This window comes from Benincasa hispida, chromosome 3 (genome assembly GCF_027475165.1).
Source record: "Benincasa hispida cultivar pf3 chromosome 3, pf3_genome.v1.1, whole genome shotgun sequence".
NCBI classification, from domain to species: domain Eukaryota; kingdom Viridiplantae; phylum Streptophyta; class Magnoliopsida; order Cucurbitales; family Cucurbitaceae; genus Benincasa; species Benincasa hispida.
Genome location: NC_143480.1, coordinates 17,001,302 through 17,022,463, shown reverse-complemented (window position 1 = coordinate 17,022,463; position 21,162 = coordinate 17,001,302). Strand labels below are relative to the sequence as shown.

Here is a 21,162-nt window from a genome sequence, read left to right as displayed (position 1 = left end):
ATTCAATTTGGAGGGGAAGTAGTTAATTTTGAATTGGAATTAAGAGATGGATGATTATGGATGAATTTGGAGTAATATGAATTTAATTTGGAGTTATTATTAAAATTAAACTCAATTTGGAGGGGAAGTAGTTAATTTTGAATTGGAATTAAGAGATGGATTTGGAGTAATATGAATTTAATTTGGAGTTATTGTCAAAATTAAATTCAATTTGGAGGAGAAGTAGTTAATTTTGAATTGGAATTAAGAGATGGATGGTTATAGATGGATTTGGAGTTATTGTCAAAATTAAATTCAAAATTATGCTGGCTAATTGTCGGGTCGTTATAGATGGGAAAAATGTAACATCCTGTGTATTCGTAGAAATAAATTCACATGAATTTATCTCTTCCCTCTCTCTCCCTCACATGCGATACACCCCTAAATTCTCTCTCTTTTGTCTTTACGAAGCGTCCCCACCCACTGATATTTTTTTCTCCCCGTCGTTCATTCCTTCACCCAGTAGCCATGTTGTCGATTGCCTTCAACCAGCGCCTCGCCGCAGACAGCGTCGCTGCTCGCCTCCAGCCAATCGTCGCGCCGTCTGCCAGATCTGAGCGTGCCGCTCGTCTGCTGCCACTGATTTGCCGCACAGATTTTCTTTCCTTCATCACTGTTCTTGTTGGATTTTGGCTTCAGGATTGAAGTTGGTGTGGAATTTATTTGTTGTTTAGCGGGTTGGTTTTGTTGGCGTTTTCGGCAAAGTTTGGGAACGTTAAGTTGAGTGCTGCTAGTGTTTGATTGCTTTAGCTAGTCTTGGAATTTCAACTCGAGGTAAGTAATCTTACTATTGGAACCACCTATGTGCTAGACGATAAATTTAAGATTAATTTTGAGGATTTTAAGACTGCTTACATTGAGATGCATACGGATAAATAAGTTGATCTTGGTTATGTTTTGAAGTATGTTATGAGTGCTAGCATGAACTAAGTTAATTTGTTATTATGATTTGCTAGATGAACATTGAGTTTGATGATATGTATTTGCATGTTATGGGACTATGTTTTATGATGCATGTTATGTTTATGATATTGGTAGTTACCCCTACCCATAATTAGACACCCACCAGAGGTGGTGATCTCTTCCGAGATTTCACTCGAGGTTTGTGTTTCCTTCGGGATTCACCAGAGGTTGTGTCTCCTTCAGAATTCACCAGAGGTGGTCTCCTTTGGGATTCACTAGAGGTAGTGGGTACTCCTAACTATGGCAGAATGAGATTAGATATTCATTTATATGTGTTCCATGAATATTAAGGGCGTATGTTCGTCCCACCAGAGGTTGACATTTAGAGGACATGGATGTCTAGCCTGACCTCGATAGTGGGGTTACTTACTGAGTATTTTATACTCATCCTTTCTTATGTTATGTTTTTTAGGTAAGTGCAAGAATGCACCGACGAATGACAGAAGGAATCTGTGATCGTGCCATTGGGACCAAAGAAATGCTTCCGCTCATGTTTTCATGTTTTAGTGTTTTAAAATTCCAATCTTGATGTGAGAACTTAGAATTTCATGGTTGAAATTTTTATTTATCAGACTTCATGAAATATATTTTGAATGATTTTTAGTTATTTTGATGTTACAAAAGTATTTATGTAAATAAATTCGTTTGATTTAGTTAAAATTTGTGAGAGAGTTGTTTTGAGGTTTATGCATATATGAAGTAATGGCCTTGTATAAGTCCTAGAAAGTTCGGGTCGTTACAAGATCGTTCGTGTAGCTCGCTCCCAGCTGCGCCTCAGCTTCTGTCCGACGCTGTTTTCAGTCGTTCGTCGTCTGGCTCTGCCAATAGTTCCAGTCGCTCTTTCGACGAGCGGCACGTCCCTTTTGTTTAGTGCCTTCGTTCACCGGAATCTTGGATTTTTGGGTAAGATTTAGGGTGTTTTTGAAATGCCCATTGAGATTGATTTAGGTTTTTTCTAATATTTAACCTACCCGTAACGTTTTAAAGGTTAGATTGGAGTTTTGAAGGCGTTTTCGTCACTGTCCAACAACTTCAACGAGGGTTTTGGACAGTTTGGTATACTTTTAGGTAATTTGTTGATCGTTGGTGTGAGTTTCAATTAATCTTGTTTACCCATAGGATTTGGTTTTAATTCTGGATGTTATGGTGATTTAAGAGGTGGAGGTGAAGGTTTAAGCAGTTGTCTGTTTGACTTAAGGGTTAATTTTGGTAAGTTACCTACTGTCGGTTCGCTCTCAAACCTAAGTGTGTGTTAAGTATTGGTCCCTATGTTGGTTTGTGATATTATGACATGTTTGTTGGTTAGTTGAAATTTTGGAAACTTATGTTTTTACCATGGAGACCTTGATAGTATATTTTGATGCATATTTGATTGATGAATGGATTTGGAGACTGTTGGTTAGTTGAAATTTTGGAAACTTATGCTTAAGTTGAATTATTGTGGCTATTAGCCTCCTTAATGGGCTATTCACATCGTATGTGGTGAGCCTTCAGACTCACACCTTATGCCTATGTACGGTGTGAAGGAACTCTTATCAAAGAGTACCTCTGAGCGGAAGCAAGATCATTCCAAACTCATTGTGATAGAATTACCGCATTCACAATAAAATAGACTAGTTATGCATTTAACAACAAATTACAGGCATGCTTTGAACTTTAAATAACAAAGAGAACAAGATACATACCAGTTGAAGAACCCTTATTTGCCTCAAATCTCGTTCTCATCTAAGGACTGCACCTCTCGTTCTTGCTGAGATCGTCCACGCTATCGTATACCAAATCGCTGCATCGTTTACCCACGAACAGACTCCTCACGAACAAGGGAACAAGGAAGACACCACCACTTGGAACCTTCGGTATTCTCGGAGTGAGAATCCAGGAGGTGTGGGCTCTACTAGATTTGGTAGAGGGAAGGAGGAAGAGACGATCATTTACCACGACCAAGCAAGTGGGAGATATCGGGTGTCTATTGTATAGACAATGTTTGATCGTTTAGGTAAAGGTACATGATCGTGTAGTAAAAGGGGCGAGATCGTATAGACGATCGTTTAGTAAAACGCTCAGACACGCGATCGTTTAGTAAATCCTATGCGATCGTTTAGTAAACCACGCACGTGTATACGATTGTCTAGAAACGTTGAGCTGTCGTTATGCTCTCGGTTTGCTATGCGATAGGCAGTATACACAATTCGGTGAGCAAATGTCTGATTCATTGCAAAATGAAAATAATTTTCATTTTATTCTTCAGTTACGAAAACTGAATGCAACCTCCCACTATCTCATTCGATTACAGAGAAAAACCGACACAATTATCCCATAATTGTTAAATTAAAAAATAAATATAATCTTATTATATTTATAACCTATGGTTTAATATTACATCGTATGCAACATATGAATCATAGACCTTTTCTCCTCCACTAGATATAAATCATATTCCTCCAATTAATGTATCTCATATATCATGTCAACTATATCATATAGAATTGACCAGTTCAATCATATCATATATAATCAAACTCCTTCTTGTCAATTTGAACACTTCAAACTGACCCAAAAACTGATTCTCAACTTGAATCCATTGAGCTACCAAGGGGACCTTATGCTATGGCTAGAAGCTCCAACGATACGTGAATAGCTGACTAAACTCTTTAGCCACGAGATGCACCATCCATTAACTACCAGGCATTCCACTAAAGACTGATAACTGCACTCTTCTCACCACAGATATATTTTTGTGTCCATCGAACATAACCAATCAACAGTACGATAACCTTTCATAGATGCTCGTAAGTACAGTTGGGCCAATTTATCGTTTTTCCCCTAACTTCTTAAGTACCACCGATCCCTCTAATGAACAATACATCATAGTCCTACTATGTGTGGCATCTCTCGGGCCATAAGAAGGTGTGTGGCGCCACATCGTTCAAGCCCCGGAATCAGCCCTTAAGGGAGCAATCTATCTACTTACCCCTGGTTCGGGAAGGAGTGAATTCCATCTTGTGTAGCTAAGTTCTCAACTCCCAAATCAGACGAATCCCCAAACTGGTAGGTTTGAGTCAGCAATCTAATCACACGCACCCATGCAAATCAAAGGACCGCTCTCAAAGGCAGAAGTTCCCAACTCACTCAGGATTGAGGTCATGTTATCTATGGTCATCCTAGTGAAGTGAAGTCTCTATCATGAATGACGTTATATAACGAGACTATAATACTTCGTGGTCCGGTCTTATACAAACTCCTTTGTGTAGGACGCCCCCGCTCGCATGTCTCCACATGAATGATCAAGATCAGACCATCTATAGAAAGTCACAACACTTGTAACTATTCTACAAAGCGGGCCGCATCCGTAGCGTTACCAGGATAAGATTCCCCTTCTATATCATATACTATAGACCATTTTGGTTATCACTTAAGACATGATCCACCTTTATGTCTCCACTCTCCACATACATGCTAAGTTACAAACAACAATCAGGGATCTTAATTTATTGATTTGTGGTAAAGCAATTAAAACATCCAATGTTCCATAGACAAAAGTGAAGAAAATATCATATATTATTACATCAAAGCGTTTGTTCAAAACTGTGTTTACAAACTACAGGACCCAACGAGAGTTTAGGACATCATCCCCAACATAGTACCCCTTGGGATCACCACTTATATTCATGACTATGTCCCTCTGTGTCACTACCTATGAAAGCGTGCCTCTGGATTCGCCCTTTATGCTTATGCCTGTGCCTATACCTATGCTACGTAATGTGCAACTAGTCTTGATAGAAACCTAATAATTCACCTAATGAGTCCAATAGTCGGTTACTTACTAGATATATTTATATACTCATCCACTTCCCTTCATGTTTATCAGATAAAGATAAAGACAAACTGACGAATGACTAGTTGTCATTTGATAAGAACTAATTTAAGAGTCTAGCATATTAAAACTCTTAGTTATTTCATTCGTCCAATTATTAATTTGTTTATTTATTCAATTCATTCTAAAATAAAGGGTACCTTAAATAGTATTTTCAAGATTTTAGTATTTGAGTTTTATTTAAAAAAAATAAAAGTTTCATTTTTTATTATTATTATTATTATGAGAAATTATTTTCAAACATAAACACACATATAGTAACGTTCTAGAAGTATAATAAAAATTTGGGTGGTTATAACTAGTACCACGAAGTATATGATTCAAATCCCCAAACCTCCCATTGTACTAAAAAAAACCAAATATGTTATATTAAAAATTTTCAAATTAAGCACTTGATAAACTCTTTTGACGTACAAGAAAAAATCACTCAATAATTTGAGAAATAATCATTCTGATTAGACAAAAACACCTTCAAAATGTTAAACTCCAAATCCGAAGAATGTTAAAATATTTCTACATGATATATTATCCATAGGAAATATAAGCTGCTTTCAAACGATCAAAAATGGAAAAGAAAATTCAAAAGAAAATTAAAATATCATTTTGTTCAAACTTAGTCACGCATAAATGTTTCAATAAATCTTAAATTTAGTCCCATCTTATTGTCAATTAATTAAAAAAAACTTTTCATTACCTATTAATATTTGTACTAAAAATTTTGGAAAAATAAAAAATCAAAAATTTAAGATCTATTGAAAATATAGAGATTAAAATTAGACGTTCATATGGGAATGAAATTGAACAAACTTCAAAATACAAGCTGAAAATGGTATTTTAACTTAAAAAAAAAAAAAAAAAAAAAAAAAAGGGCCTGAGAGAATGACAAATGGGAAATAAAGTTCATAACAAGATGCGCCAACCAGAACCTGTATCCACAGAGGCACATTTTATGCAGTCTAATATTAAAAAAGTATGCAAAGTTATTCCATTTGACATTTAGAGAGCAAAAGATAAGTCTTGAGAGAAAAAAAAAGGGAGAAAAAGAAAAAAGAAAAAGTCTTCAAGATGGAGCAGAGCTGCAATCAGAGCATCCAAAGACGGCCAATCTCTATAAATTAACGACGAAGAAGATCAGCCAGCATCTTTACTTCCTTTGCAGAACCATTTTTGTCTTTTTCCTGACGACTCAAGGTTTTCTGCCTCCAAGGATATCAAAAAGAAAAACCAGCTGGGGGCACCAGCATGGAGAAGCAATCAAGATTCTCCATGGCAAAAGTATTGCCCATCACCAAGGAGCACAAAGAGAATAAATTTAAGTAACAAAGGCAAAGGCAACATCCCACAAAACCATAAATGGATCCCTTTAGTTGCCCCGTTAAAAGAAAATGTTTTGAGTAATTTTTATCTTTCTAGAGTTATTTCTCTTTTTTACTACCTTCATTTTGCCTCCTTATTTGCCACAGTTTGCCTTCTTTACCAAGGCGCACGAGAGAAAAAAGATTCATCGTGCATCAAGAAGGCATCCATATTTAACAGAACCCAGTGTTATAACTTATCTCCATAGTTTCTACTACCCATATATGTAAATATGTTTTTGTTTTTGTTCTCATAAAAGACATGGGCTTCAGCATGTATAAGGTCTAATTCCTTGCAGAAAAGGAGTGATCCAAACCTGTGCCAATATTTGGCTTGCCTGTACCTAAGGGCTGTGACTGGCTATTGAAATTCCGAGGTGATTGACTTTGCAGAGCCTCGACATGGAAATCACCCCAACTTTCTGTACCGCTGTAAGTCTCTAACGTGATACTCTGAACACCAGCAGCCAGCAAATCTTGACTGGAGTTTGCTGGGCTTAATGGGGCAACGTCATTAGAAGTTTGAGTTGAAGGTAGCATTATCCATTTGCTATAATCATTTCGCCTCCTCACCTTATCCCCCTAAGATACAGTAGTTCAAATACAAAATTAGAGAACAATATGAGATTACTTTCTTTTAACTTGTTACACTGTGAGGATGCAAACTTCTTACAGCACCGGTGGGGCTCAATCACCCTTTTTCAGGTGTGTTTTGACAAATTTAATTCTTCAAACTTAGACCAAATCCCAAAATACTTGAAGAGGCCGCTCAAACCTCCCAGTTATATAGATAAGATGGCTAAGATATCCCAAGTTCCAACACAAAACTCCCCATTGCAGACTTAATAATCACCCCTCCACACAAAAAACAAAAACAAAAACACAAGCAAAAAACAAAAACAACTTCCCACAGAGAATAACGAAACAAATTGAGAATCCACAACTAACCTGTACTTCTAATGAAGTGGATATCATCCGCAACGCATCCAATATTACTGGGATATTGTCAGTTAGAGATCGAACCTGCAAAAAAGTCAAAAAGATGATATAAAAACCCTCAGCCGGAGTGTTTGCACCCTCATTCACACAATAAGTCCAAACACTTCCATGATAAGCGGCTTCATTTCACACCCAGCCAATTCATAAGATCTATCAAAAGAAACTATTTGATATTTTTTCCCTGATAGGAAAGCATAAGAAATTTTTATAGCAGCAAAAGAACGAACAAGACAGCCTAAGGGCCTAGGGTAGAGGAAACCATAACTAAGCCTCATAACCAGGGTGCATTAACAACCCTATCTAACATATCCTCATAGAGAACATTCTACCCTAACTTCAGAGAAGTACGCTCACACGTCACAGCTCAAATATCTTCAAAAAAGAAAAAAGAAAAAAGAAACAGAGAAAAAGAAAAGAGTTCCATGTTTTAATAAACTAACGGATCATCCTCAATTTGAACCTTCACTGAAAGTGGCTGCCTCATAATAGCTAAAGACTATAAATGACCAAGTGGCTTTGCCTAAATATTTGATCAGGTCCTTTCAGTGTTTTAAGAAGCCCTCTCGGGTGTGCACCTAGGCTCAAGGCCCAGGTTTAGCATCTTGCCTTGAAAAGGTGAGGCTCACAAAATAAGGCATGCTTCAAGCGTGCACTTTCTGTGAAGCCACGAGGCTCAAAGCCCCGGATCTTGGGGCTTTTTCATTATATTTAAAGAATAGTAATAATTGAGGGTTCCTTCTTTATTAACTAAAAAAATCAAATTTACTAAGCTTAAATGCAAAATTTCTTGAGTTTAAGGATCTTTTTTTTCCTTTATATTTCCACTTCAACTAAGCTTTCTCTTCTTAATGTAGTACTTTTATATATAGTACGCCTCACAAAAGAGAGTAGTACTTCTTTTTGTGCCTTGCACTTAAGCCCTAAGAGACTATTGCACTTTATTGCACCTTCAGCTTTTAAAAAACACACTGGGTCCTTTACTCTAGCCAAAGGAGGTTCTTCCAAGGTCAAAAATTATATGGGACCTTTGTTGATGATGTCCCCAAAAGAGCCACACCTAAAGAGCTGCCTAACTATTATGAAAAATGACCCTTGAAGCTTTTGGGCAACCCATGTTGACACCACCTTAGGAAAAGGAAAGCAAAATCTTTGTGGCTAACAACACTTTTGACCGTTGTTTGGAAGTTTAAATTGGAGAGGAACAGAAAAATGTTTAAAAAAATTTCTCAATGATTTGAACTTTGGGACTTCGTTAAAACCCTTGATTTCCTCTTGGCGTACCCTATTCTAAATCCTTTCGTAAATATGATTTAGGCCAACCGTAATAGTTCGTCCCACTCCATATCTTTCATATATCATATAAAAAAATATTGTTCCTTCTCAAACAAAATAAAATAAAATAAAATAAAAATATTGCAAAACAATCCACAATTCCCAGGAACCCTAAAAACTGTGGCAGTAAGAATGATATGCCTGGTAAGAAAGAAGACAAGCCTCATATAATGATGGGAACATAACAAGAGCAAACCTTAAAAAGCCAGTTGCAAAGATATGACAACTACATCACACTTAAAACACAGGCAAATTTGTATAGATAAGCATACAACTAAACTTCAGTAAACTATGTTGCTATGTTGACAAATTATGTATATTTGTTGTTAATTAAGCCTCAAACTGGATTACACCTTAAGGCGACAAGCCCCTTGATTGGTTGCCTCAAAGCGAGAGGCAACAAAAGGATGAGGCAACCTAGGGTCTGGTCATAACCTATCAAACTATTTCAAACTATAATGTTGCGTTTGTGCTCCACTTCTCCCATCCTATTAAAAAAAAAACAGTACAAAATAAACTTAAAACCACCTCACTGGCCACTGCTAATGCTGAAGAAGCAAAATGCAAACCCAACCTACTAAAAATTATAATATAAAATATAATTTTATAATTATATTGATTAAATTAATTGAAGTTTTATTTAAGAAACAAACTTCAAAAGAATGAAGAAAGACAGAGAATAAATAAAAAGCTTAACCACAGACTGAATAATAAGACAAGAAAAGTGGAAGAAACTTTACCCACTGATCAACAAAAGGGAAACGGTGACCAAGTGAAGAAACCTCACCCACTCACCGACTGAAAGCCATTGAAATAATTGGAAAAACCTTGAAGAAGAAAAAGTACTCTCATTTTAAGAAGTGATGACTGATGACTAGTTCAAAGATGAAATCGAAGGGAAGAATGAAGAAGAGAATTTGAAAATATTAAGAAATTGAAGAGTTCATAGGAAGTCCATATATAGGCCTTTTTCCCGAGCTTCTTAGATTTGGTTTTGTGGGTATGAAGCATTTTTTTTAAAGAAAAAAAGTAGCATAACAGTTGGGTGCTTGTTTCCATCAATGGCAAAGGCACCAAAAGCATATCGAGACGGCTGTTGGGCGAGTGCCTGACTGAAGACACTTGCCCAAGCACTTCAAGAGGCAACTAAACCCCAAGTCGCCTTGCCTCTCACCTCAGGCGTGCGGTTGGGATTGCCTTAATAATACACTCATTACCTATGGAGCATTCCTTTTTAGTAAATCACATTTCCGAAATAAAGTATAGAGGCTAGGAGAGACCCATAACTGGAAAATGAGCACCATACTAAAAATAAAACGTGGGTTAAATATAATAGAAAAAGAGTAAAAATTATATAATTATTATCATGTATATAAAAACAGAATAAAATTGAGAGAAAAAAAAGAGACAGAGAGAGAGGGTGGGGAAAGAACCTCAGTTCTCAATTCCCTTAATTTACCTACCATTTTGAAGCTGGCCACCAAATGAATTGGAACCCATCCATCTTCATCCATCTTCCCTCTCAAGAAAGTATCTTTTACTAAGTTCCCATCGCTGCAATTAATTTCAAAATTCCAACACAAGATAAAGATGATAAGGAAAACCACAAATTTAGTAATCTGTTAAACATATATAACATAAAAAAAACACCTGAAATAGTATTCTATCTGATGGACTATCCTAGCATATAACTGAGGGTCTGAAGCAGGAAAAAACACTGCGTTAGGTGGTATTGGAGCCACAAAAGGTACACTTCTAAGGGCCTCCTGAGGAGGAGCTGCGACATATACCACTGGAGGCACAAATTCTGCAAATAGACTCAAGCGTTAAGCAAGTTCACATGATAAAAACCATAAACCTCACAAAAGCAGCGTATATTTTACCGTGGAAAGGTATAGGACCCCCAAGAGGCCTCATAGATGAAGGAACAAAGGTAGCATTACTAGGGGGGGGTGGAGGCCTTATATATCTTTGAACAACTCTCTGAGGCTGTCCATAATTACGATGGGGATTCCAATCATGGTTTCCACGATCATGATCACGCCTGGAGCCATGATTGTGATGGTGAGAACTATCACCACGTGGATAACCAGACCCACGACGACTAAATGAATTACGTTGATGTTGATAGCTATGATCATTTTGTGATTGCGAAGCAAATGAACTCCTCTGAATGTGCTCCTTAGAGGATGGATTACTAGGAGTTGTATCAATTATGGAACCTGGAGTTGTCGACTGTTGAGAGACACCACCACTGTGTGAATTGCTAGCACCACTACGTTTCATCGACTTCTGACGATGAGTTGGAGTTAGGGTTGGAGTTAGTGTCGGAGTTGGAGCTGGATTTGGATTTGGATTCGAAATTGGACTTGCACTATTACATTCTTTATATGGCAAGGATGGTGGATTCCCTATCCCCTGATTACAAAATGAAGAAAGATGTAAATGAAAGTTCAAAGTAATTATTAACATTGATTAATTTAAGCAAAAACTATGAGGCAACAACCAATTATCAATAAACTGATCACCCGTTTTCAAAATGTTCAAAAAGAACAAAAAAATATAGCAAATAAAATAATCATTAATCAGTAACCATGTATGTCCTTGTTCAACAGGGCCAACACAGTAGAGTATCGATGCAGCATTGTAATGATGAGATCGCCCATTCTATCTGTTTTATTCATGAGAACATAGTGAATTGGCCAAATGAAGAATGCCGTTACAAAGAATAAAGAAGGTGGCAGGGTTAACATCTTTTAGTTCATCGACAGTATCAAATATTACATAAAACCAAAACTGTGGAGAGTTGACATCGTTTGGTTTAATCGATTATATCAAATATTCCTAATGTAATCGATTATATCAAATATTCCTAATTGCTACTACATAATACCTTCAACCAACAAGCAAAGAATACCATAAGGCCTAAACTGACTTCCATGACCCTTTTATCCCAACCCTAACTTATTCCCCAAGTAAATATATGCTAGCCTTACCCCTGACTTTGATTGATAATGAATACAAGAAATACGTGTGTGCGTGTATTAGCCCAAAACCACGCAAGCACAAGTTGCCTTCATCAGCATGGCCGAGATACTGAAATAGATCACTCAAAACAAATCATTTCAATGTAAAACGTATTTCGGGTTCAGGTTCCAAAGAAAAACGACATTGTAACTGAATATTTAAATTTTTAGCACGCATCCTTATTTTAACAAAACCAACTAAAAACTACGTGAGAAAATGAAAGGTCAGAACCTCGCATGCAGGGCCAATAGATCCATCCACTGAATCTTTCGGTGATTCCAAAGACGATTTAGTTGAAAACCGAGTGGACTCTGATAAGGCTGGCCAAGATACAGCCCCCATAACAGGCCCTACCTCCACGGCCCCATTAGACAGCTTATTCCAGGCGGGCTTATTTCCCGCATTGGACAGTGACTCATTCCCACTCTCTGATCTCTCAGCTCCAGCTGGTTCTTCCACAGCTAAAGAAGAGGACGGTGAAGAAGAAGGGAAAGAAGAACGCGGTTCAACAATAGCCGCCGAAGATGTCATGTTCGCTGGAGAAGACGGAACAACAGCAGGAATTTCCAACTCACCACGGACAATCTGAGTCCACGGCGACGACACTGGGCGAGTGGAGCGGCGTGATTTAGGGCTACTTACGTTTTGACCGGAGTGACGAGAATGATGGGCGGGGGCGGTGGCCATTGCAGGATTGTTATCAGATAAATTAGTAGCAGCCATAACAACAAACAAACAAACAAAAAAACTGCGAGTTAGGGTTTTCTGAGCGCGAAGTCGAAAGGTTAATCGATGAACAAAAGGGGGGAAATGTACAAAAGCGATCAAAAAACTTTCGTCGAGTTAAAGAGCTGGAATCAAGAAACAACAACGACGACGAAAAGGATTCGAAAATGTGAAGGAATTTCCAAAAATTTCAGCGATCAGATCACGGAAAGAGAAAGAGAGAGACGAAGATGAAGGGGTTTGTGGGAGGGAGGAGCAGCGGAGACGGCTCAGAACAAGAATTCTCTCTCTCTCTGAAACGCTTGTCTCTCTCTTTCTCTCTCCTCTTTTTTGGTTGCTTCTCACTCGAAATTCTCAGGATACTTTGCCCTTGCCTGGTTTATGTGCATGCATGATTACGATAATGCCCCTCGTCTGCTATTTTGTTTATGGGCTTCGTTCGACTTCATTCCGGCCCAATTTCATTACCAATTTTTGTCGGAAAGAGAATTTGTGATATATATATATAAGGAATTTAGTGATGAAAAATGACCGCCATGATTGGAGAGGAATACGAAGAATAGTTTCGTTTCTTACAAATAATAAATTTTACATTAATCTTAAATTAAGATATAAATAAATTTATTTTTATTTTCTTTTAAATATAACTAAATTTTGAATGATTAATGTCCGTCTTAATTTTATATAGCAATGTATTAATTATCCATACTATCCTTCCTACATCATTAATGAAAAGTTCAGAGTGAAGATGAGAGAGTTAAAATGAGCACGACCAATGATAATACCATAGAGTGAATAGGGAAGAGTCCTATTTTGAATTTGATTAATTGAATACTAGCACAAGTGCAAGGGAGAGAGGAGGAGTACAAGCATAAACATGTGGGAGAGAAGAAAAAACTAGCATGTGAGAATACTATCGTACGGATGAGTTTAATTTTATCCTCTCAAAATCATGATAGGTTAATATGGATAATTGACAAGTTATTGACAATGACAAACATGCATATTTTGTTATTTAAAAAAAACTTGAGATGTGTGATATCAAGTCATTAATCATCTTAATTTTACGTCACTCAAAATGAATATAAACTCGATAATTTAGAGGACTGATGGGACAATTGCATGGAGAAAATAAAAAATAATCTCGAGTTTCAAAATCAATTCTCAAGTGAATTTACCACTTTAATTCTAAATGGTATACTTCCTCTTCCTTCCCCTTCCATTCCTCTTTACTGCGTTCAATTTAAATCATGGACTAAATTTCAATTATGCCCTTGGAAAATGGTTATCCGTACGAATAAATAAATAACCATCTGTTTAACAGTTTCTGTTTGACCCGGCCCTACCTCCACAGCCTGCTACTGTCGCCGCTCCTCACTCTCTCACGGCCACCTATATACTGTCGCCGCCACCTCTCTCTCACGGCCACCTCTCCACTCTCTGTCTTACGGTGCTACAACTGCAAAAGGAAAGCAAAATCGGTTGTTAAAGTGATCGATCCTATTGGAACCAGAACCAATTGGTTCAGTTTTTAACCGAAAACTGGAAGTCTTCAGTTATACTTCATCGTGCACGTGCTCCCGTTAATCGAAAGCAGATGTCAAATTTCAATCGGCCATCGCCGGGGAGCGGCATGGAAGATGGTGATTCCGACGAGCCGGCCGATCCCTCCATGACGACTGTATCTCATCATGTTTTCGAAGACGATGCCGGGAAATCGGTATTCTCCATTGCTATCATCGAGGTATCCGATACTCCCCTTCCATTTATTTTTTTAAATTTTATGTGGACGGAGAAACTTCGATAAATGCTTTGCGTAATTGCGATGAAACTGCAGAATATGGAAGAGGAATACGGCCTTTATGTGTGGCCCTGTAGTATTATTCTGGCCGAGTATATTTGGCAGCAGAAAACGCGATTTGTTGGTGCTAATGTCGTTGAGGTACTCGCGTGTTATTAATTTCCTTTCATTCCGTCTCCAATGAGTTCTCCTGAATGTAAATAATCAGTTGAGTTAGGGTAATCTGCTTGATTGTGTTATAACGGGGAAGTTTAATGGCTAGGATGATTCTGTGACCTCCGAATTGGTTGCAGCTTGGTGCTGGTACTTCATTGCCTGGATTGGTTGCGGCTAAATTGGGCGCTAATGTCACCTTGACTGATGATGCTAATAGAGTGGAGGTATAGCTTCGTCTTAGTTACTGTTCCTCAACATAATATAAGTTTCACTTCATGCGCCAACTGTAAAATCATGGGGAAGAGATTGTCAATGGCTATATTAATTCGAGCATCATGGGCAGTTAGATGCTTGATCTTCATATTCTTTCTGATGGCCGACTCTTCAATCTGCAGGTGCTAGACAATATCAGGAAAGTTTGTGACCTGAATAATCTAAAGTGTAACGTAAATGCATTGCTTGTATTATTTTTCTTGCTAATTTTTTCTTTTGAGAGAACGATTTGCATCTTAACGATCTTGCATAGTGAAGAGTTTCTTGTACGTGCAGATAATGGGACTTACATGGGGGGTCTGGGACATATCAATATTCGATCTACGACCTACAATCATAATTGGGGCTGATGTATTGTACGAAAACAGTGGTAGGACCCTACGATCAATTTGGGATTTAGTTGCCTCTCCACTTTTGCATGTTTATCGAATTTGAATTTGCTGAAATTTAAGTTTGAATTTTGTCTGGAAGCATTTGATGATCTCTTTTCTACCGTGGCCTTTCTTCTCCAAAATTCACCGGGGTCAATTTTTATTACAACCTACCACAATCGCAGGTAATTTGATAGTTAATATTTTCTTGCATGACGGGGGAAGGGGGGCGGAATTGACGGTGCCATGGTCACGATGGTTATGATTGTGATTATTATCTTTTTATTTTTTATTTTTTATGAGAACTATTCGATCATAATTGTGACTATTATCATCATCATTATTATAGTTTTCGACCTTTACCAATTTACTATCTTTCAAATTGTATAGCGGGCACCATCTGATTGAGTTCTTGATGGTCAAATGGGGGTTGAAGTGCGAAAAGCTTGTTGATGGCTTTGCATTCATGCCATCGCAAAAGGCAGCAAAGCTGAGTGGCAATATTCAATTGGCTGAGATTGTTCTCAATTCCGAACCAGTCAAGGTAACGTAATGCATTTATTAATTTGTGCAAGTCTTTTTTAGTACATATGGGATGAGAGACCTTAACCTCTTGGTTGAGGGCATATGCTCTAATATCCTCTAGATAAGCTATGCTCTAATATCCTCTAGATAATCTCTTGGTTGAGGGTATATGCTCTAATATCCTATAGATAAGCTATGCTCAAGTTGACATATTTGCATATTTGCATTTTTTTTTAAAGATGAGTTTGGTAACCTCGATTTATAATATTTTACTTGTAACAGGAGAATTCTATGATGAAATGACGAAGTTTACAAGTGTGTGGTGGAAGTTTACAAGTGTTTGGTGGAGTTGTTAAATTCATTAGTCTTTGCCCACTTTGATGTGAGTGAGAATATGTTCCCCGTCTATTTTAGGCAACCTTGTAATAAGTTGAATAGAATATTGTTTGAATTTTTTTAGATAACCCTTGTGAAAACTAGTGCATTCGTGCAAGCTGAAACGTTAATTATGTATAACTTGTATTGCATGAAATACCTGATTTTTGGGAGTTCTATTACATGTATTAAAAGGAGCTATTGTAAATTACAAACCATCAGTAAGCCAACAGTTTTTCTTTTCCTGTCCTATTGAGGATGGCGAATAACTAACTTGTCACTGCCTTATCAGTTATCCATTTGCATAGTTGTGGGTCCATAATGTGAAGTTGAACAACATTTATCACAGTTCCCTGAGGCAGTGGCGTGCTAAATTGCCGGCAGGTGTCAGCTGAAAAAAAAAACATTGTGACTCATCATTCACCCAACACTTTACTATTCTTCATCTGCCGACAAATCTGCCAGGAGAGGGGGAGGGAGTTGAATCAAGTAATTTGGTTGTTGTTTGTTGTTGCCAAATCTATGTTTAATACTTTCGAGACTTTCTTATAAGTTGTACAATAACTTTTATTAATTCATGATCTAGTCTCCACCACCCCCATAAAAGATGGAAGTTGGATAACTGTATGCCCATTTGTGGTATCAAGTTGGAATTAAGTTTTTGGAACATTCATAATGACTATCCTGATTCGACTTCTCTTCCCTGCCGGGTTTCCTGCATAAAATTTTATTGTTTTCAGGTGTATTGAGCTTTAATGAAGTAGCTTAAATCTGAATCCTATTATATTCTTATCCATAAAGTTCAGTTGGGTATGAGTTGGTGAATCTAAAAATAGATGTGGTGAGTGGATGCAGGTAGTAGAGAGTAGAGACATCGCAATAATGGGAACTTTTTCTCTAATTGGAGACAGCTGAGAATACAGGCAAAAATAAAGGCATCCCATTGGTGATAACATAAAAGAAGAACCTTGTATAAAAAAAGGAGAATAATTGATGTTGTTCTTCTTCTTTTTTTCTTTTTCTCATAAAAAAAAGAAGAAGAAGACACTTGTACTGTGATTTCAACAGTACTGAATAAAAGCTAGCAAACGAGACACACAATTAGGAGTAGCTTTTAGTTCACTGCCCTACAATTCTTCCTGATCTCCTGACCTCCGGTGATGCTACTCATCTTGATCATAGAATTAACAAATGCACGGTTAAAAGCTTCCTTTGAGCTTGCAAACTTATAAACAAGATTATTGGTCTTAGGAAAGTTGAGTAGAGCTTGATCAGAAGAAAACAGACCCTTCTTTTGTAGTATCAGTCTGTAATAATTGTTGTCAAATGTGGTTGGGGAAGTATCCATGTTAGAGCCAGCATTTTTTGCTTTATTGTTTACTGGGCACATGTTTCTTAGGCTTGCTGCGAAGGATGGATTCATTTCAGGGTCGACGTTGCTGGCTGGACTGAAGTTGCGGATTCTACCTTGAAAGGATGAGCAATGAGCAAATCCTAAGGTGTGTCCTCCTGCATTATATATAATATTGAGTCTACTGTCATGCTTATGCTTTATAAGAATATCTTTAATAGTTTAGCTTTCTTCTTTCTTTAATCATATTTTATGCTGAACGATATTGTTGGATATTTGTTGACGTTTCAGTGTTGACATTTTCATCCTGATTTTGAATTTGTATGTGGTTTACCTGAAAGAGCAACTAGGTCGTCCAAGGATAATCCCCTTTGTGAGAAGCTCTGCTGCAGCTGAGAAATGTTGAAGCTTGGAGATGGCAATTGTATCGTTTCGCTAGCCTTTGATATCCTTCCATCCTTTCTCCCTTTAGGAACATCCCATGTTGGACCTCCAGACTACAAGACAGACACAAAAGTATACCCTTTTAGAGAGAGTTTTGGACTTCATAATTTCAAACCATCTTGTTTGCAAGGCAAAAAGTCAATTGAGTTGTATGTTTTCTTACAAGCACGACCGCATCCCTTGCCGCCAGAGCCAAGATATCAGCACAAGAGACAACACCAGGGCAATAGGATTCCAGTTCGTTCTTCGCATTGTCGATCACAAAAAACGAGTGCAAAGACAAATTGGGTGGCCCATCTTTCTCAGCTTTGTTGTTGCCTACTGAATTCAGCAGTATAGATGCATCGCAACCCTTCAACCAAGCAAACAAAACCAGTTTAGTTTTGTCAAAAACACAGAGAAGTTTAAACATGCTGAGAATTCTAAAGAGAATAGAATACCCTAATAAAGCAGTCATGAAAGTGCATCCGGAGGAGTGCAGCAGGAACAGTCTTGTCTTTGTAAGCCGCAGCCCTGACAGCTTTAGTAACAATAAAGTCGGCACCAGGGCATGTCTTCTCGTAGTAGTCTAAGCTCAGTGAACTCCCCAAAGACAAAACAGACAGCAAAAGAATTGCAAAATGTGAGAATTCCACAGCAAAGGAGGCCATGACCTACAAATACAGGTACAAAAGCTACTACAATCTCTCTTTATTAAACAAAGCGAGTGTTGGTACATTAAAGTTGAGATTGTGTGGTTATTTATAGGAAATGAAAGGGTGATAGAAGAGTTAGGATACAAAGCCGTGACATGATAGCGGCCCCCAGACGTTGAACATCAATGCAAATAATGGAGAAGTGATTCTGAAGCAATGCTGATCCAACAACATGCACGACACTGGCTGCTGTTGCTCTTTGAACCTCAACTTTTGGACTTGGGAGAGGGACAAAATCATGCAAAATTTTGGTAATTATGTTTGCTTTGGATAAAATAAAAGATTTTGAAACCCAAAAAGGTTTTACCATCCTCTTGTTGTAGTTTTTGGCATCTTTTAGTTGGTCCCAAATAATTTGGTGCACTTTAACAAAACACGGTTTTGAAGGGGTCGAAGTTTTCTACATTTATAAAGTAAAAAGGTATGCTACACTCAAATCATTAAAGGGTAGATTGCAACGTTTTCTTTTAACAGGCTTGATCGAATTTTATAAACTTTAAGTTAAAGTTGTAAATTCCGTCCTATAATTTGGAGGTTAATCTCTATGGTCTATAATTGGAATTTAGTTTTGATGGTTTCATAAAACTCTCATATAAATGGTTTTTATCAAAGCATAAAGACTATTTATAAGGTTCTATCAAACCATAAAAACTAAATTCGAATTAACATTTATTTATTTGATAAGAAACAACCATGTATATTTCATTGGGAAACGGAAGAACAACCTAAGGGCAAGAGATTGAGAAGACCCCTCCCCAAAGAGCTAATGAAGAAAAGTTCTAATGGTTAAAAATCATCCAAAGACTATAAATACAAAAGAATTTGATGTGATTTGTGCACTATCAAGAGGCGACATGTTGAACAAAAGCCCAAAAAGAATAAAAAAAAAGCATATTTCTCTTCAAAATTACGACTATTTTTTTCTTTCTATAGGCATCACAAAAGAGACCGCGTAGCACATCTCCAATCAAAGCAATTGGAGCTAAATTCTAACTTTCTTCAAACTATAAGGACCAAATTTGTAATTTAACTATTATGAATTTATAATTATGATCCTTGGAAGGTTGTGAAAATATTACTTAGTTTGTAAATGGTGATAACGTCTGTCTGTTTATAAGAATTTGATAGATATTATTTCGTGGAAGAGTTGTCTTAAGTCCACCTGATAACATTTAGTTTTCCTACTTTAATTCTTTGGTTAAATAAAAACCACATATGTTTGATAAAAAATGGTTATCTAATTCATCTTTAGTTATCATGCTTTTTTGTTTCATTAGAAGAAAATAAGAAGCTTGTTCTAAGCTACTTTACTGTGGCTGTAATTTATATCCTCTAAACAAACTTGTGAGAAATTCCATTGGTATGGAATCTAAAGGTAGATTCATTCCAATTTATGTCTAAGCCTCTAAGGCATGAAAAGGATTAATTGTGCCAAAGATAACAAAAATGTGAACAAGAAAATGTTATACAAATGTTCAGTTGTACTTAGTAATATATCCTTTGATGAAACTAACCCATATATAATTCAAGGTAATAAATGGAATTGGTCAAGATCAAATACTATTGTAAAACACATATATTTTGAAAGTTAAAAAGGGGAAAATGTGACAACTACACTTTAACAAACATTTTATTTTTTTGTACCAAGGATTTGAATTATTTGCATTTGCATGGATTAATCTAACTCATCAAATTATAACACATTGATTTAAAATTAGGAATCTCTTTGAATAATAGGTAGTTGGGATAGAGCTTTCTAGTTTGTTTATAGCTTGATATTTAAGCTTATTGCATTGTTAATTGTAGTCAAATCATACACCTGCCTGGTTATTAATGAAAAAAATTTACATTTTTGGTGCAATTATTTGAACTTTGACATCTCTTCTAAACAAAGCCTTTTGGGAAAGTAAAAAGCGTGTGGCATCAATTTATGGGCCCAAAAAGTAAATATACCATATATATCCTTTCAATTTTATAAGTTTCTCAATGGAATTAGGAGTAAATGATGGTGGATATGGGTAAATAATACACATATTATATACATACATAAAAAAATTGTCTCTGTTACTTTTGTCATTAAAATTGTCTCTGTTACTTTTGTCATTACTTTTTTATTAGCTTTAAGTCTTACTTTGCATGTGTATTGTTTATTTTCAACCAAATCTGTGAAGAACTTACTTTTTTTTTTTTTTAGTATACCAACAATGAAAATATAAGAATTTGAATCCCTAACTCTAAGATAAGTAAATGTCAATTATTTCAGTAATGGAAGTATAACTTTCTAAAAATAGATATAGATTTAAAAATATGAATAATAATAATACTAAAAAAAGAATAGAATACTTTCCAACTCATGATGAGTTATTTATTGTTATTATTTTTTCCCAAAACAATTTAAGTGGTCATGAAATGTAAATAGGTAAACATGAGATGAACGTCATGATAGTAAGTATATTCTCATTTTTTAGAGGTTAAAGATTTAAATTTATATTCTCATTCTTTAAAAGTCAAAGATTTAAATTATCATACTGTAATAACCCCACCTCCTAAGACTACTAAAAAGGGGATCAATGCATAAATATTCTCATTGAGGAAAATAAAGTAAATTAAAATAGAATAATCATGATTTTGAATTGCTTTAGGTATATAAGAAAGTGTTCTGACATTATCTCAAAATCTTAAATCGTTCAACCTGGGCATCATTTTTAACAACAAACAAATTATATATAATAAAAAAAATATAATAAAACCATGAATGTAATAAAAACAAAACATGCGAAAATATAAAGGGTCAAATGCAGAAGCGAATTCTGGTTCATTTGGCACTGTCATGGATTCCTCTTGTCAGTCGCCCGA

The 21,162-nt window shown here is 36.4% G+C and overlaps 3 protein-coding genes across 3 annotated transcripts; 1 reads left to right on the top strand and 2 right to left on the bottom strand.

Annotated features, from left to right (window-relative positions):
• Positions 1-5,770: 5,770 nt before the first annotated feature.
• On the bottom strand, positions 5,771-12,686 carry LOC120073184 (la-related protein 1C-like). Its single transcript, XM_039025855.2, has 6 exons — positions 11,821-12,686; positions 10,446-10,980; positions 10,213-10,369; positions 10,026-10,116; positions 7,180-7,254; positions 5,771-6,813 (listed from the first exon to the last, which is right to left on the bottom strand). The coding sequence occupies exons 1-6, from the start codon at positions 12,310-12,312 to the stop codon at positions 6,517-6,519; spliced, it is 1,647 nt and encodes a 548-aa protein (XP_038881783.1). The 5' UTR covers positions 12,313-12,686; the 3' UTR covers positions 5,771-6,516.
• An 841-nt stretch (positions 12,687-13,527) lies between these two features.
• Positions 13,528-18,615, top strand: LOC120074267 (Putative methyltransferase family protein). The gene is given in 9 exon segments (XM_090311743.1): positions 13,528-14,059; positions 14,153-14,257; positions 14,410-14,496; positions 14,668-14,718; positions 14,822-14,915; positions 15,017-15,101; positions 15,307-15,460; positions 16,672-16,696; positions 16,699-18,615. Coding segments are annotated over 9 exon segments (816 nt in total). The 5' UTR covers positions 13,528-13,912; the 3' UTR covers positions 16,767-18,615.
• On the bottom strand, positions 16,697-18,672 carry LOC120074266 (peroxidase 64-like). Its single transcript, XM_039027336.2, has 4 exons — positions 18,052-18,672; positions 17,775-17,963; positions 17,502-17,664; positions 16,697-17,325 (listed from the first exon to the last, which is right to left on the bottom strand). The coding sequence occupies exons 1-4, from the start codon at positions 18,259-18,261 to the stop codon at positions 16,931-16,933; spliced, it is 957 nt and encodes a 318-aa protein (XP_038883264.1). The 5' UTR covers positions 18,262-18,672; the 3' UTR covers positions 16,697-16,930.
• Positions 18,673-21,162: the final 2,490 nt, after the last annotated feature.